Source organism: Temnothorax curvispinosus, unplaced genomic scaffold (assembly GCF_003070985.1).
Source record: "Temnothorax curvispinosus isolate PA1 unplaced genomic scaffold, ASM307098v1 QBEX01004614.1, whole genome shotgun sequence".
Lineage (NCBI taxonomy): Eukaryota > Metazoa > Arthropoda > Insecta > Hymenoptera > Formicidae > Temnothorax > Temnothorax curvispinosus.
The window spans coordinates 153,029-169,837 of NW_020214394.1; the positions used below are offsets into that span (position 1 = coordinate 153,029).

The 16,809-nt window shown below is 39.7% G+C and overlaps 2 protein-coding genes and 1 long non-coding RNA gene across 5 annotated transcripts in view; 2 read left to right on the top strand and 1 right to left on the bottom strand.

The window, feature by feature from the left end:
* The window catches only part of LOC112453695, a 132,492-nt gene extending 120,680 nt beyond the window's left edge, over positions 1 to 11,812 (top strand). For all 3 annotated transcript variants that reach the window (XM_025014595.1, XM_025014596.1, XM_025014597.1), the window contains 3 exons: positions 7,405 to 10,575; positions 10,753 to 11,223; positions 11,730 to 11,812. In XM_025014595.1, coding sequence (XP_024870363.1) covers positions 8,424 to 10,575; positions 10,753 to 11,177 — 2,577 coding nt within the window. In that variant the 5' untranslated portion in view covers positions 7,405 to 8,423 and the 3' untranslated portion in view covers positions 11,178 to 11,223; positions 11,730 to 11,812. The remainder of the gene's footprint in view (positions 1 to 7,404; positions 10,576 to 10,752; positions 11,224 to 11,729) is intronic.
* Positions 11,813 to 13,842: 2,030 nt separating this feature from the next.
* On the top strand, positions 13,843 to 15,960 carry LOC112453697. Its single transcript, XM_025014598.1, has 4 exons — positions 13,843 to 14,511; positions 14,639 to 14,962; positions 15,026 to 15,445; positions 15,525 to 15,960. The coding sequence occupies exons 1-4, from the start codon at positions 14,191 to 14,193 to the stop codon at positions 15,741 to 15,743; spliced, it is 1,284 nt and encodes a 427-aa protein (XP_024870366.1). The 5' UTR covers positions 13,843 to 14,190; the 3' UTR covers positions 15,744 to 15,960.
* Positions 15,465 to 16,803, bottom strand: LOC112453699. Its single transcript, XR_003040644.1, has 2 exons — positions 16,575 to 16,803; positions 15,465 to 15,667 (listed from the first exon to the last, which is right to left on the bottom strand). It is a non-coding gene; the product is annotated as an uncharacterized LOC112453699 (long non-coding RNA).
* Positions 16,804 to 16,809: the final 6 nt, after the last annotated feature.

Genomic DNA, 16,809 nt, shown 5'->3' on the forward strand with positions numbered 1-16,809 from the left:
CGGGCCACTTCATCGTCGAGTCCCGTGGGTTCTCCTCACCTTCTCCTCGAGTAATGCTCCCCGTGAGACGCCAGTATAAAGGCAGATAGTCCCGCCTTAGTGCTTTTAATAATTAATACGGTGCACGGGTTTGGGTTACTTATCAAATACGTTGGAACTCGACCCAGTTATGTAGTTCACATTTTATCTTAAGTCAGCTTAAATTTACGACCGTGACATCGTTTAGATTAAACGATTTCTGTGTGACTGATGAATAAGTACAATCTCGGTATATTGAAGAATCGTGATATTAACACAATATTTCTGTTTTATCAATACATTAATAAAACAGAAATTATTTATCTATTATATTAAATTTAATTTATTTTATTTATTTTTATATTTGTCTTTGTTTTTCTAAAATTATTAAACGATATATTTGATCGTTAATATGTTACAATGTTAATTTTTCGTTATTAATTTTACTATTTTCGGTTGCAAAACGAAATTAATTTTTTTAAATCTAAACCTCACCTTTTCAACGAATTCACACGCACTGAGAGAAATTTAAGTGACAACGATTTGCTGCGAGAGCAAACTTTTTGCTATTGCCAACAAAAGGTTTGCTACTATTGCTAAATTAATTAGCTTTTGCAGCAAACCAAGTGTTTGCTGTCACTATACTGACAAATGATTTGCTAATAACAGCAAAAAATTTCTCTCAGTGCGTATGTAAGACTTGCGTATCAAATCTATCAAACTTATGATATTTCCTAACCCTCGTAATTTTTTAATTAAAAAGAACATGTCTTGTTATCGAGCTTATTAATCAACTTTATATGCGAAGCTCGTCAAAACCAGGATCGGTTGCGAACTTTTTCTTATAAGACTTCAGCGAATAGATTACCGTCCTCTTTCCATATAGGAAGAAATAAGGGGGCTAATGAGGGATAACTACACGTCATGCGACTCGAGGCTGCACTCAATGATCGTATCGGAAAGCGTGCACTTCTAGAGTTAAGAGAGAACTTAATCCAAACGCGATATAAAATATCGTCATCTCTAATCAAGCTGAATCAATGAATTGTCAAAGGAAAAGTTTTACATTACGATAAGAACACAAACGATAATGAAAAGGATACATATTTTAGCCTGAAACTAACAATGAGCTTTAACGAGTTTGGCAATTGGTCCGTGCTTTTCCTTCGATGACGAAGATTTAGGCTCGGAGCGCCGAGGTATCCGAACGATTTTTTTTCTTCGATGCGGGAAAAGTGATCTCCACAGTACTTGCTGGAAATTGGAAAAGTTGACACCTGTAGGTTCGAGCGTTGCTCGATCGACTTCGCGGCGGGTTAATACATCCCGGAGGACGTGCGCTCGTAAAAAGAGGATAATCACACGTAAAAGTGAACGAGTGAGTAATCCAGCACCGTGTTACGTCGCGCGAGAGAGCATCGCGCGGCTGAATTCCTCGCGTGACTTCGCGGACGGTTACGATGTAACTCCGCGTGACACGCGCGAATTATACACGCGCGATACGCAATCACTAACCATTGAAGAGCGTACAGCAGTTATCCGAACGAGATAATCGAATCGCGAAACACGTGTCAAGCTTTTCACCGAGTTATAGGATACAAACAAATTGCGCACGAGATGTCCGGTGTAGAGATTTTCGTCTATTTTTCAATCCATTTCAATCTGTAAATATTTCATCTGCAATATATTTTTTTTTCTCTCAAAAGGGCAAGTGAAATATTCGTGAAAATATTTGAGATAAAATTGGATAGCGTACATTTTTGCATTTTTCTGGGAAATTCTTCCTTTCGCGATACATAATTTTTGATAGTAGCAAATTCATTTGTGAACGACATTAACATATAGTGCAAGGAGGAATTTATGTAAAAGACAATAAAATTTATATTTCAGACTGGCAATTGTCGAGAAGATTTGCAACGCACCAATTTTGTTTGAGAAATATTTATATGTTCATTAAAGTTGTACATCACAGAACGGAGAAGGGCAGATAATTCCTCCTATAATTCCTCCTTGTTTGGCTATGCTGGCTGCACAGGAACAGTTGATAATGAATTCGACTCAGGAACTGTTGGGAATTGAAAACAGATCGAACATGATCACATTTCACTTAGCGCTACCAATATCCTCGTAACGACCGGATTACATCGAACTTACGATTTTTTCAGCAGTTTCGTATTATCCCTGCCATTAAACCGCCGATCAAATTGCGATGTAAAAATGTTGAAGAAGGGTTATAAAAATTAATATCCTTTGCACGAGAATTTAATGGCTACAAAATATTTCTGTCAAATACAGAGATATTTAGTTAATATATTTCCAAAGGCACCGATAAACAAACCGAGATTTATGATTTTATAAATGGATATTTAAGTTTATCTCATTTGGGTTTTTTTTTCGATTTGCCAAAAACGTTTTACAGCAATACAAACAAATCACACGTAACATCTGTGATCACTGATATTCATTGTATAATATTTTGCTGTTATGGGCGAAGTTTTCGTCGATGGCTATGGCAAACATATTTTGAAATCGTTTAGTGGAAATTAATATGCGTTGAACAAATATTTCTCTCCCCAGCGTTTCTGTCCTCTGAAACACTGTCTGCGACCTCCGGTGATGTTTCACGAATTGGAAAATATTTTTACGGGTAACTGTGATACATTATGCAGACTTCAACTGATTTTATTGAACGGCTTTACAGAAAATTGCTAAAATGTTTAAAAAGTAATATTTCAAATAATTTATTTTCTGAAAGTTTTAATTAAATTGCATACGCGAACTAAAGAAAAATAATAGAAACACGTTTGATAATATAATAGGATATAATTTCAGACAGTTGTTTTACCAAGCATTTTTCAATTTTAAATCAATAGGTATAATATCAAATCACGCAGTATGCATGAGTATGTTGCAAATTTAGTAGATCACTTTAAATTCTAATTAGAAAAACATTCTCTCAAGTGAACCGTAAAAATAAATGAGATTTGAATGAGTAATCGGTGATGCTGAGTGATATAAGTGCATCGACGCAGAATTGAGACTTTAGTGCGTATTTAGGAAAGTATAGAATTTAAAAGAAACGTGTTACGTTAAAAATTACAAGAATAGTCAATTTTCGCCAATCACAGATGTAAACATTTCCGCTGGGTCTTCGTGCGCACCGCATTTGGTTACGGTTCCACACCCTATCCACCCGTTTGCCATCCACGGATGGTAGTTAGTCACGAATAGGTAGCTTTACCTAGATATTATATCATACGGAAGCACGTGAACGAACGCGACCCCCGTGTAGCATGCCAATCCCGACATTCGTATAATTAATTAAACTAAGCCAAGGGAACATGAAGTTATGTGAGCTTACTCTGCTAACTATAACAACTTGTGTATCATATACATAGACTTTTCCTTGTCTGCGATCCATCATTCTTAGAACTTAGGAAAGGTGGAATCCTAAACTCAAGTAAACAGTACCAATTTGCTGCTTAAATACACTCGAAAATTTTATTTTGTTAAAAGATCTCCTTATTTCTTTTCTTTTACCTTGTTAGCTAAGAATGTAAATTTTTGCTAGAAACATGGAAAAGACTGATTAAAAGAAACTATTAATATACGGAGCTGTTAATATCTCGGGGTTCCACTCGACGCGCGAAGACGTATGAAAACGTATGAAAATCATGATGGTAATCGAAAATACCATTCCGGGTCATTTGTATTCATGCAGTACGATAGAATAGTAACAAGCTCAATAAGGTCGATAGAACGATGACAAAAATTACCTGCTCGGTCGCGTAAACGCATTTGAGCCTTAACAAACGATATTATTAGCTGCATTGATTTGGTTTAATCAACTCCTATCGTGCAAATCGCCCGCAGGGTTTGTGTATTGGCGCGGGCATCGGCGAGTGCGATCACGCGACTCGATGAATCGAGGACAAACGTAAAAGGGTGAAAGGACACAGATGCGCAAACCAGCCAACCAATTAACCAACCAACGAACGTCGCGTGTTTGCCGAATTAAATAAACTGGCCGCCAAAATCCGGCTAATGATAAGTCGTTGCGCGTTTGGGAATGAAGGTATTATTAAAATCGAATAGAAATATCACTACTGGATAGCAACAGTGAGCTGTTTGTATGATTGATCGAAAAACTGTTGCTACATAGTGTCCATCGTCCTTTCTTTCACTGAGAGAAATTTAAGTGACAACAAAATTTGATTTGCTGCGAGAGCAAACTTTTTGCTATTGCAACAAAAGGTTTGCTACTATTGCTAAATTAATTAGCTCTCGCAGCAAACCAAGTGTTTGTTGTCACTATAGTGACAAATGATTTGCTAATATAGCAAAAAATTTCTCTCAGTGTTTGATCGCAAATTTTTTAATAATTATATCATTCGATTCTCGGGAACGCAAAGTGACAAGTCGGTTCATCATGTATTATTTAAAAAAAGGAGTAATTAAATCGTCGATGAATTGTTGTCAATTTTGATATTTAAATGTTTCGGTAAATTGTTCATTAAAAATACAAAGCTTTTTCAATAAGTTTTGTACACGACGACTCTAGTAGCCATATTATTGATTTGAAGCGTTTGCCGTCCACTTGGTGGTGAATGTTCGATCTAATGCTTAATTCACAGACTATTATCGTGACATGCGGATCGCAAACATGTATCTGCATAATGCCCTTTTACCGCGAACGATTTCAACGATTCTATGTCACGAAGCTTGTAATTACGGAAGCGATTGTGGATGGTGTATATTGATATGAGATTTATCCGCTAAACTATACTATAATATATGACCATCGAAATGCTGTAGAATTATCCTTCTTTTATTGACCTGTCAATTATTTAATGAATTTATGAGCAGATTACTTCTTTACGAAAGTATCAAAGTCTCGGCAGGTACCTCTTTTTATTTCAAACAGAACAAATCGCTTGCAGTAAATAATAATAAATTGTTCACTAAAATATATGAATTTTCTAGTAAAATGCGATTCGCAACAGATACGTATAACCACGTGACGTTTAAAGTTCTCATGGAAAAATTTAATTTCTTAATGTCCTGAATTCAAAATTTTCGACGGCACATTTTAAAATATGCGAAGTAAGTAACGTTGTTAATAAAGTCATATGAATTGATTTATGACTTCATGATTGACGTGCAGATTGATTTATTTTTACAATCTTCCATAGATGCCAAACGTTATCCACTTTTGCTCGATGGAATCTTGATAGCGACAGTATTTGAAAATCAGGTTACACGTAAGGTAGCATGCAACGAATATTTTAAGGTACGACCTACCCTAAAATATTCGTTGAAAAAGAGACAAATAGCTTCTTGGCTAGCTATATGTATCTACCCTAGTCATTTTTGTCAGCCTGAAAAGAGTACGCATTCCATCGTGACACCTCGTCCAACGCTCAAGGCACACATCATGTATTTTATCATACTTGATTTTGACATGGATGTACTTTTTGCCGTCTACAAGGTGTCACGAGATATTCCCGAACGCTTATGAATCACAATATCGACTCTACGGAATCAGTCCCCTGACTATTCTAATCTCGTCACGGGATTGTATTGTCGCTGTACGTATGCGATAATAACAATTAATCATGTGCAACCTGCTGTGCCAAGGTTTTTTTGTCCACGATGTGTCACGAGACATTCTTGGTCATCTATGAAAAATAGACAATAAACCATTCAGTTCAAGAAATATTGCTTCCAATTTAATTTACCGTGTGCAAAACTTACTTACCTTTCAAATTATTGCATTGAAATGCTCCAATGCTATTGGTTCAGATTTTTTCTATTCCAATGAGAGTCAGGATAAATCTTGTTATGTTGCAATGACGAGGTAATCACGAGTGATCATAGTTACATGCAAGCGCGGCAATTTGACTATCAACATTTACATCTAGCTGTTTAGATTTGTTTCTGTGATTTGCATTGTATTCTCTGTCCGGAATATTTGGAATATCTCTCGTAATGAAGTACATCGCGCTGCATCCACCTACAATTATTGGCGGCCGAAATGATCGAAAATCAAATCTCTCGCGGTCGGAAGAGATGTCCCCGTTATTAAGTCTCGTTTCGCGGAACGAGATATCGGATGAGATAGCCGGGGAAAGAAATCAATGGTCACTCCTCTACCTTCATCATGACTCATCCACGTGTTCCGTCTTACCTGGCCGAATCAATTTCCTGGCCGTATCGCGAAGGGGGCGATCGTTTTGTAGGACTTCCTTCGTTGTCTAAGATATCCCAGAAATTTATACCCCAACCACTCGGATCGTTTTACGATCAATTACCGGTGGCGAATTACTAGCCGGGGTGGTAGCGGTAGCCGATATCGGACTTAATTAACTTAATAACGATAAATAGTAGTATTTATGAATAACTCAATTACGTCCAGCGCGAACTTGCTCGTTTACATATTTCTGCAGGCTAATAGTATTAATAACATAAATAACGTAAATTAATGATGCGTAACGGATATTGTGCATTTGCGCATTTGCGGTCGGTGTACATTTATTTTTATCCGTTTATACGATTAATTGATGCACGATGAAACGTTATCTCGAGATCAGAAATGTAAACAACCGCTTAACGGTATAACTTGCTAGAAACGAAACATCTAAATCTATCTTTCTTGTTCCTACGTTTTTTTCCTTTGCTTAATAATTTACAAAAAATTTTGAGAGCATCAAATTTTAACGAAAGTAACGAAATATTCAATTATTTAATTTTTACATAAAAGATTGTGTGCCTTTCATTTAAAATCTGTTTTGCATGTTCTACATTAAATTTGTTTTAAATTATTGAGCAACCAAGTTATTGATATTCGATTGAAATTCTTAACAGTTGTGCGCTTTGGAATATTTACTTCAAATTCTGGCATGCGAAAGTAAATCGATAAGGAAGAAATGGAATTAATGAAGAAATATCAGGATCTGAGAAATTTTAGAAACTGAAAATAAAACGTTTTAAACATAAAACTAGTTACGAAACTTCAACAGAATAAAAAATGTATGCTATTAATTGTTTATTTTATAAAATCGAGTTTTACGCATTCCTAAAAATAGTACATAAAAATTCTAGTATTTGAAATTAATCGTCAAAAATTTTTATTTTTTATCGATTTTAAATCTTTTTTAATTCGGAAGCTGTATTTTTCTAAAAATCAAATTCAAATTTTCTTTATTATGATTTGCTTTATGGTCAACAAATATGTATGAAATCCCGCGATTGAAAAACAAAAATTTTAGAGGGTTTTTTTGAGCGAAGTCTTTGTTTATTAAATTATTTAAATTCATATATCTTTCTTAAGAATTGTTATTGTTTTTTAAGTTGCTTCCTTAAACTGATGACAGATATTTTTTACAGGTGTCTGGCACAACGTTGCGAAAGAATCGTAAAGGAGGAACGGATGACTGCGAGCACGCTCGTGTCCCAATTAAAGAAATGGATACGGTAATTAACGCGAAGCCGCGTCGGCGACTAGGAATAAGGACCAATTCGGCGCGTTAAATACTCCCCGGCGATTCACGTTCCGGCCGGGGCTCTCGCAGATCTGGGATGGCCTTCTGGGAGCAAAAGTGGCAACGGCAACAGCAGCACCAGCAGCAACAGCAGCGATATCGGATCAAACTCAGTTAACAAACCCGTGTGTCGTCGCCGTATCGGTCGCGCAAGTAGATAGATTTTAAATCGAGTCAGCTGCGGGACAACGGTAACGAAGTTAACGCGGCAAAATAATCCACGGGCGATTGGATCACGTATTCTGTATATAATGGAAGAACGTGAAGCGAGACGGTAGTGGACCCCGAGGATGGTGGGTGCCGCGAGGAAGAAATTGAATCTTGTCTTTATACGTCGCCTAATCGCTCGACGCATCGCAGACGTCAAGGGAGATTCTATCTGATGCGGGACACGGAAGAATGTAGATACAAGTATAGTTACAAGGGAAACGCTATTAACCCCATCCTACCCCATTCGAAATCTTTCACGTGTACATCGACGGTATCCACGATCGACCGCGAAAGCACAGGCTATAAAATATAACGCAACGCCGACGTCGTGCCGGGAATCGTGCCGGATGTCGCGAGGAAAGGGAGTGACACGGTGAGAGAGGATTCAGAGACAGCCGATCCCAGGAATGTGACACGTGACAGAATTCCGCGTGAGGAAATCTACCTTCGAGCAGCGACCGTGGAACGAGAGGGAAAGAGAGGAAGGTGCGGGATAATACGACGAAGACTCATCCCGACAAGTGTCCTTACGGATTCAAGTTTCCTCCTCGACGTCCTCCTCGTCGCGAAGCGGCGTTGACCCTGTTATGGAATGAACCGATGCCCGGACGGGGCATTTAAGTGTCCGCGATCATCATCCTCGATACGAGCATCATGACCCCGATGATGCGGCTGCTCCTTCTATCCGCTCTACTGGCAATACAATCCTGCTCGACCGTCTGCTCGGCGAGCAGCGATGGTGGACCCAACAGCCCGATCTTCAATCTGGATCACACCGCTCTGGAGAAGAACCTGGCGGCGATCTTCAATAAGGTGGCGCATAGTTCCGCGACCACGAAGCGTAGCGTGCCGGCGTACGATGCTCAAGTGTCGGCCAGCACAACGTTGTCGACGGTACCGTCGCCGTTAACCACCAGTACGATCACCAGTACAACCACTGCCAGCCCGTCGATACCCGCTATCAAATATCCTGCGGCGCCGCGGGCCACGGCATCACCCGTCTTTCGGGATCTACCGTCGTACGCGCCGCCCTCCAGAGCACTCTTCACGCCACCCCTGCCGCCAGAGTACCTACACCCATTTGCCGACAAGCCCACGCTGCGAGGTACCAACTCGGACGTGCACACCGGCAACAGGAGGCCGGTACCGCCGCCGAGCTTGACGCCGGCGCACGAGCGGATACCCATCCGACCGCCGGATCTACCTCAGAGTCCTTCTCAGGTGCCGGAGAGGCATCACACGAGGAACAAACCGGCAAGCGTGCCCGACAGCAGGGAGCAGAGGCCTGCGGAGTCCGGCGAGGCCGATCGGAAGAACGGCACGAACGATCCTTCGTTCGTGACCCTTCATTACCCCAGTATTTCTAGGATCTTATCTGGCAGCAACGGCAGGAAACAGGATATTCCTGACATCCTGCTGAAGCCCCTAGCCACGAAGAGCCCGTTGCTGCCGAATGTACCTCCCGCCCTAACGACCGACAAAACCACGTCGCCGCCAAGCACCATCATGCCGAAAGCGTCCGGCAGTACCACGGATCCTTCGAAGGTCGCCGTCACGCAGCCGACGATTTTCAATCTACCGAACACTGGCCGGCAGGACGACGACGGCTATCACGGCCTGAGGAACGAACACGGCCTGAAGACTGACAGTATCGAGATAGTAGACACAGAGAGACTGCCATATCCGCAGGCGCAACCACCGGCGCCAACGCCGAAGCGACCGGCGAGCGCCAACGACGAAGATGATCGCCTAATACCACAGGTTGACACGCATCCGCTCGAGTCCACGTGGCGGATCGCCTGGTCGCTGCACGTGTACGTCGCGGCGATTATGTTCACGCTCATGGCCTTGTACTCGATCTACAAGATCGTACGTTTCAACGAGGCAACGAATCTACTCACGCAGTCGTACTTCCTAGCCGTACATCTGCTACTGACCACAATCTGCACCTTGAGATGCTTCCACCTCTTCTACGACGCTTACAATCTCGGACACTCGCTGCCGGAGTCATTGTCTAGGGTGCTGATGTACCTGCCGGCACCGCTCTTGTCCACGGCGTTTGCCACTCTAATGTTGTACCTCGCTCGGTGCTCGGAGGCACCCTCGCTTAACAACAACATTCTTTCGCCCGTCACGCTTGTACTTTCGTCCACGGTGCACATCGTGCTGTGCGTGTCCCTGCATGTGTCCGCGCATATGCTCGGCTATCAGGACGAGGCGAGGATTCTGCCGCTCATCTGTCAGTGCATCTATATTGTCGTCTGCGTCACCTTAGGCCTGTGCTACATGTACGTGTACCGCGTGGTACGTTTGCAGATCCACATGGCTAGCAATAAGGCGGCCGGCGCGAATCATATAATGGGCGCCGATCCTACCACGGTGGCTCTCAGTACTGCCATCACCACCACTATCGCCACCGCTTTGTTGTTCATTCTCATGGGCTTCGTGCAGCTTTATGGGATATTCGGCGTCCAGGAACGTCCGCCACAGTATCCGTGGCTCTGGTGGGGCTGGCAGTTCTCCGTCAGACTGCTAGAGCTGTCCGTTTGTGGTCTCCTGGCCTGGGTCGCCAGCCTGTCCCAGTATCCGTTGCGCGAGAAACAGATGCAGCAACACTCGGCACACTCGGGCTTCGCTCTGTTCCCCTGCGGCAGTTCCACCTCTACGGAAAACATGGACGATGTACTCTACCCCGCTATATGCAGCACCAACCAAGCGATTCAAAATTATACCATGAGAACGGGAAAACAAGTTTACGACGATAGTTTTCCACTGAATACTTTGCCCGAGCATTTGAACATATCAGGTAAAAAAATAGTAATATCTCATAAATTTCTCATTAGCAATCTCTTCATAATTGAATGTATAGAATTTATTTCTCATTCTCGATCCAAGGAAACTAATATTATATTAATTATCTAATGAGACTATTTAATATAACTGTTAATCAATTTATAGAAACTAATATTTATTTGTTGCGCAGGTACCTTTGAGAGACATTCCATCCGCAAGTCAGGTACGATGGGCCACTTTCCTCACGAAGGTCGGGGTTCCTTGAGTCGCCACGGTAACGGCATACAGACTCTAAGAAACTCGGAAACTCGCGGGAGGCATACGCCCGTTCAAGGCCTACACGAACAAGCTCCGACCAGCGGCTCGACGATGCTAGTCGCCGAGGACGGCTTCGTTAGGTTCCGGAGTCTTGGCGCGGAGGAGGACGAGCTGTCCGATACGCAGAGCATGATCGGCACTCACGGCAGGGGAAGCTCGCTCGCCGGTAGCGTTAGATACAACGCGAGGCATCCCACGGTACAGCATCAGCATCCCCATCAGCATCAGCACTCGTTGCAGCAACACTCGCATCCGAGTCAGCATCAAACCCACCACCAACTTTACAACAACACATAAAAGGCTGTGCCAATGCGATAACTAGAACGTGATTCTCGTTGACTCGGTAGGTATAATAAGAAGTGAAATTTTAATTTAATCCAATAACTCGTCATTTTTTGTTGTGTTATTTTTTAACCCTTCGCTTGTAACGTCTTTTTCGGCACCTGTAACTGGTAACGTGGGGTCACTCTTTTCCGACGCCTAAAAAATACTTTAAAGTGTTCTAAAAAAATCTGACAAAATTCATGTTACCTTATTAACTATCCTACTTTAAGGATCAATCGCTATATTGTTGATTTTTTCATTTGTTTAAACAATATCCCCCCCTCTCTCCCTTCGAGCTACAGGGGACAGTCACTTTCGCCAGGGCACGAGTGACCCGACGTTACAAGCGAAGGGTTAAATCTTAAATTCTTTAATTCATTTTCTTGTTGAGACGCTAATATCATAGTATTAGTTTATGCATGCTCAGAGAATTTCTTGATATATATATAAATATGATTAATAAAATTATTTTGAATCATTCATCTTTACAAGTGATGTCCTATAATCAGTGTTCTTTTGTTGCAGACGTAACGTAACGATCGTCGTCGATGAAACATAGGATATATCGACACCCGCGAGAATCGTCGCCCTCGCAAACTTCGGTCTAAACCATAGACCTAGGATAAGAGGTATCTTATCCTAGGTCTATGGTCTAAACTAATTTTATCTCGTACTCTATGTAAGATATGTCCTGTGTATAGACAACCTAATTGCCATTCCTGCTCTCCCGCTTCGCATCGACGTCCGAGCCAAGCCTCTGCCGTACGATATCTATACATATTTATTTTGATCCTCGATAAGCGAGTAAAAGTATACGGCGAACTCGTTTGGGGTTCCTCTACCTATATGTGGGTAGTTCAGGGTATATCGAAACTTGATCTTATATTAGGCACTTGGTACTTATTAAGATTCATGTGATTGAAAAAAAAAATTAAAGAAATAATATGTCTCACTGAAATATATAGGAAAACGCTTCTCTCTCGGTTTTATGTTCACTGTTAGTACCGAACACGGCTGTGGAACGTATTGGAGAAACAAATGATTTTAAATCGGTTCTAATGCCACACAAGGAATTCCGACGTATTTTAGCAAACACGTTGCTATTTATTCGCTGCCACTTTATAGACGACTTCGACGTTATATTGTCCCGACAATTTTTACAATACCGTATAGATTCATTATTTTACATAGTCGTACATACGTTAAAGCATTTCAGTAACCACCTGTTTAATTGATATATTTTTCGTTAAATTTACTGTTATGACGGAATTTCGACATAAAATCAGCTTTGCGATCAGCAGGAAGTATATTTTTTACAAAAATTCTACGCGAGGTCCAAACACACAACTGGGGAAAACAATTACGATTCTGATTCAGGTATTCCGAGATTAGGATATGATTGTGTCAAGCTGAAAGCGATGTTTGTACAGTCGATGATAATTTATCACTCAGTCCAATTGTACGGTTTAGTTAGCGGCTAAGACTAGATTAAGAATTGCGGATTACGTTAAGTTTAGCCGTTAAGTTAGGCAAGACGCGACTAATGTCAACAGGTTTACATTTAATAAATCGAAGGAGAATAAGAAAGACATAAAAAAAAATACTATTACCGATTTAGAATAGATGACATAAGTGCGATTTAACGTCACACACACACACAGGCCAGCATTTATTTTATTTCTCAGATTCTAAGGTACAAAATAGTACTTTTTACCTTTCACTTCGTATATCGATATAGGTCGCAATGTATATGTTTATATATGGACATTGTAAATAAGGTATACGGGCTCGTCGTGAGTGAATCTACTGTTACGATGGAATCCGATTGGATTCTATTCGACACATTGGAATTTATACATCTCTTGGTTGTATAAAAAAGGATGCAAGACTTGTATTTTAATTTATCTCAGAAGCTGTATTTATTATGTGAAACATTCCACGACAAGTGATCAGTGTGGGTGCGCGATCGATTTGTGTGGGATTTTATTGCAATTATAAATTTACCTAGGCGCTAAACGAAACGGAACAAATGTAAATAAAAGCTTTTTTGCGAAGTCTTACGTTTGTCTTAATTTCGAATGAGATTTTTAGTCATTCAAGGTGCATCGGGATGTACGTGAAACATACTCTTGACTTTTACATTTTTATAAAGAATACATTTTAGTTGGAATACATTTTTACAGGTTTTTGTGTTCACGATATTATTAATTTATCGGGATAGCATAACTTAGACAAATTTTACAAGGATGCTGCCGGAGTTTACAACCCGACACGCATTACGCAAAAATATTTCCGAATTTAGGTTTCCTATAAACAAATTTTATATTGTAATATATAAATATAACGTGTTAATTATGTACGTACGCATATTTATATGATTTTGTTTTATTATACCATTTCTTTCCATTTTCATTATCCATTTCAGTATTTAAATTTTTTCGAAGAAAAATATTTTATTTTCAGAGAATATTCATTGATATTATATTTTATATCTCGATATCTACATAGGACAATGGACAACGATATCACAATGTGATTTCTGTTTCTCTCAGAAATCTATTAGAATTTGATCTTTTGGTAAGTACGTTATATGAAAAATTCATATTTTAGTGACAAAAAATTTGATCAACAAACATAAAATAGAAGTAATAATTACGTATATTAATATAAATTGCAAGTACTAATCAATAAATTATATATTTCGTGCGTTTTTCTGCTAGCGGGTTTTTCGCAATCTGTTTTGAAATAAATTCACTGTGTTTGCACCGTCTGATTCATCTAGTTGCTTTATCAAACTCTGATAAAGCGTAATGTAATACGATAAGTTATATAAAGCACAGTCTCATCATTTAGTGTAGTAGATTGAAATTGGTTCATTCACTTCATGATATCGTTCTTTCTTTCTATTTACATAAATAGACAATAACTTAATATATAAGATAAGTAAATTATATCAATCGACGTTTTTATAATACCGGAAGAAAATATGAGCCAGAATAAAAAGTGTGCCACATTAAGTGAAGTGAACAATGAATTCACGGAAGACGTGCTAATAAATATTCTTTCTAAAGTATGCAATGGGAAAGAAGTGCAACTGACAGATTGGAGTTTCAACGAGGGATCTGCTAAAGGCGACAATTATTTGTCAAATGTCTACAAGGGCAAAGTCTATGGCACTATCGACGGCAATCCAAAGCAGTACGTGCAAGCGAATGTTGTCGTGAAGTCAATGCCAAAAAATCCAGGAACGAGAAAGACTCTCAGATGTGCAGACTTCTTCAGTAACGAAATCGCTTTTTATACACAGGTAAGATTAGGCATACTTTTTTTTTAATATTTACACACGTGTTTGAAAAAATGTATATTATTCATTTATCAATTATATTAATCAATATATTAATCAAATAAGCCATTTTCCAATCTAATTGTTGCAGATCGCCAACAGATTTGAAAACTTTCTAGCAGAAAAAGGACAAAGTGATCTATTACGCATACCACGTCATATAATCTCCTCCGCAGATGACGAAAACGGTTTTCTAGTCTTGGAAGATGCCTCTTGTTTAGGATTTCACGCTATATCGCGACAGAACTGCCTAGACTGGCCAGAATGTTCAGCTGTGCTGGAGACGTTGTCTAAATTTCACGCGATCTCATTCGCGTACAAAGATCAAAGGAAGGAAGAGTTTGCAAAAATGACAGATTCTTTAACGGAAACTTTCTTCGGTCGTGAAAACTGGGATTGGTACAAAGGGTATCATGTAAGTAACAGCGAAATGCTATAATTACTTTCCTCCGGATTAAAGCAGCTCTTTTTTTTACAGGAAAAGGTGCAAGTTGTAGTTAAACACGCGTTAGCTACCGAATATCCCGATAGCAAAGCTGAGAAACAATACAATTCCTACGGACTCGGCGCTCTCTTCGACAAATGCACAGAATTGTGTAAGAGAAGAGACGCTCCCACATCTGTCGTAGTCGAGGGTGACTGTTGGGCTCCGAACTTTCTAATCCGCGACGTCGGGCAAAATCAAAAGCAGACAATAATGCTCGACTTTCAGCTCGCACGTTGCGCGAGTCCCGTCACGGACTTATCGTTCCTAATTTATGCTTGCACCTTGAAGTCATTTCGCGATCAATATTTCGACGAGATGTTAAAAGTGTATCACTCCGAGTTGAGCAATGCTATTAAATCGCTCGGGTCTGATCCAGAGAAACTTTACCCATGGGATTTATTTATGAAAGAGGTAAAAAAAGAATGAATGATCGTTTTGCGAAGCCTTTTCTTAGGGGGAGACAACGCTACAATATTAATGTTAATTGCAGGTGAAAGAGCAGTTTGTGTTCGGTGTGTTTACTTCGCTCGAAGCTATTCCACTGTGCCAGTTGAACGTATCCGAATCATTCACCATAGATACCGCTGTTAAGGGCGACGAGGCAATAGACATAGGTGACGCGGTAGACCTTCCCTGCAATGAAACAGCAAGCGGAAGACAAAGATTAGCGGATGTGATAGTTCACGCCGTTGAAAAAGGATACATGTGATGCGAAAAAGCTTTGCTACTTATTAAGATCCGCTGCAAAATATAATTTAAACTAAGAAACGTATTCGACATGTCGATATAATTTCTCCTGCGACACTTGTAACAGAAACAATATATACAATCCAAACAGATGAAACATTTTTAATCCCGCCTTGTACCAGGGTGCCTCTTAAACATCAATTATTCTTCTGATAAAAAGTATATAATTTTTTAAAATACTCTTTAAATATTTTTTTACGTGTTCTCTTAATATGTTCCGTAATGTAAATGTGATAATTGAATTATGATACTCACGTACAATTACGCATCAGAAGCAATATGCTTCTAATTTCTAATAGACAATGGATCTGTTTTCTGTTGTTGAACTGGCTGCTCAAAAAAAAGATAAACTCTTGAACTAGCACAGCTATATATAGCTGTATAGTTCAACAACAGAAAACAGACCTTGATGTGTTTCTAATTCGTCATTCTTTTAAATTTCTTTGTCGAGGCGAAGTCTATTGTAAATTTCCAAGTTTTCTGGAAATACTGTATAATCATTCATTATAGTTTAATCTAGCATGCTAATAATACATATACATCGCATGACTTATCAAAAATTCGGAGCACACCCTTATCAGCATACAATCACGAGAAAATATGCAATATCATAGCGGAAGAAAAGTCAATAAAGGCCAGACTGTCTTTATTGGTATAATAAATATTTATACATCATTAATGCTTTCGATAACGACCCTAAAAACAGTCAATTCAATGCCGGGGAACAAAACGTTCGACAAAAAAGGGTCATTTGTAGTTTTTGCGTTCATTAATGTAGTACTTATAACACAACCTCAGGTTCTTATCAATCTCCTGAACAAAATAAATTATTCTCTCGGTTCTTCCAGCGATGCTCGTAAGGTTATGTTTCCGCGGTGCAGATCGATGGTAGAAACCCGCGCATGATCAGATGGTCTACAGTCAGACTACAGTGTTTAGGTTTAGAATAACACGATGGAATTCAGTCACATTGCCGCTCGTGGCCTTTCACCGCTGCTTGTGCCTTTTAATTCATCCCTTCCAGAGAT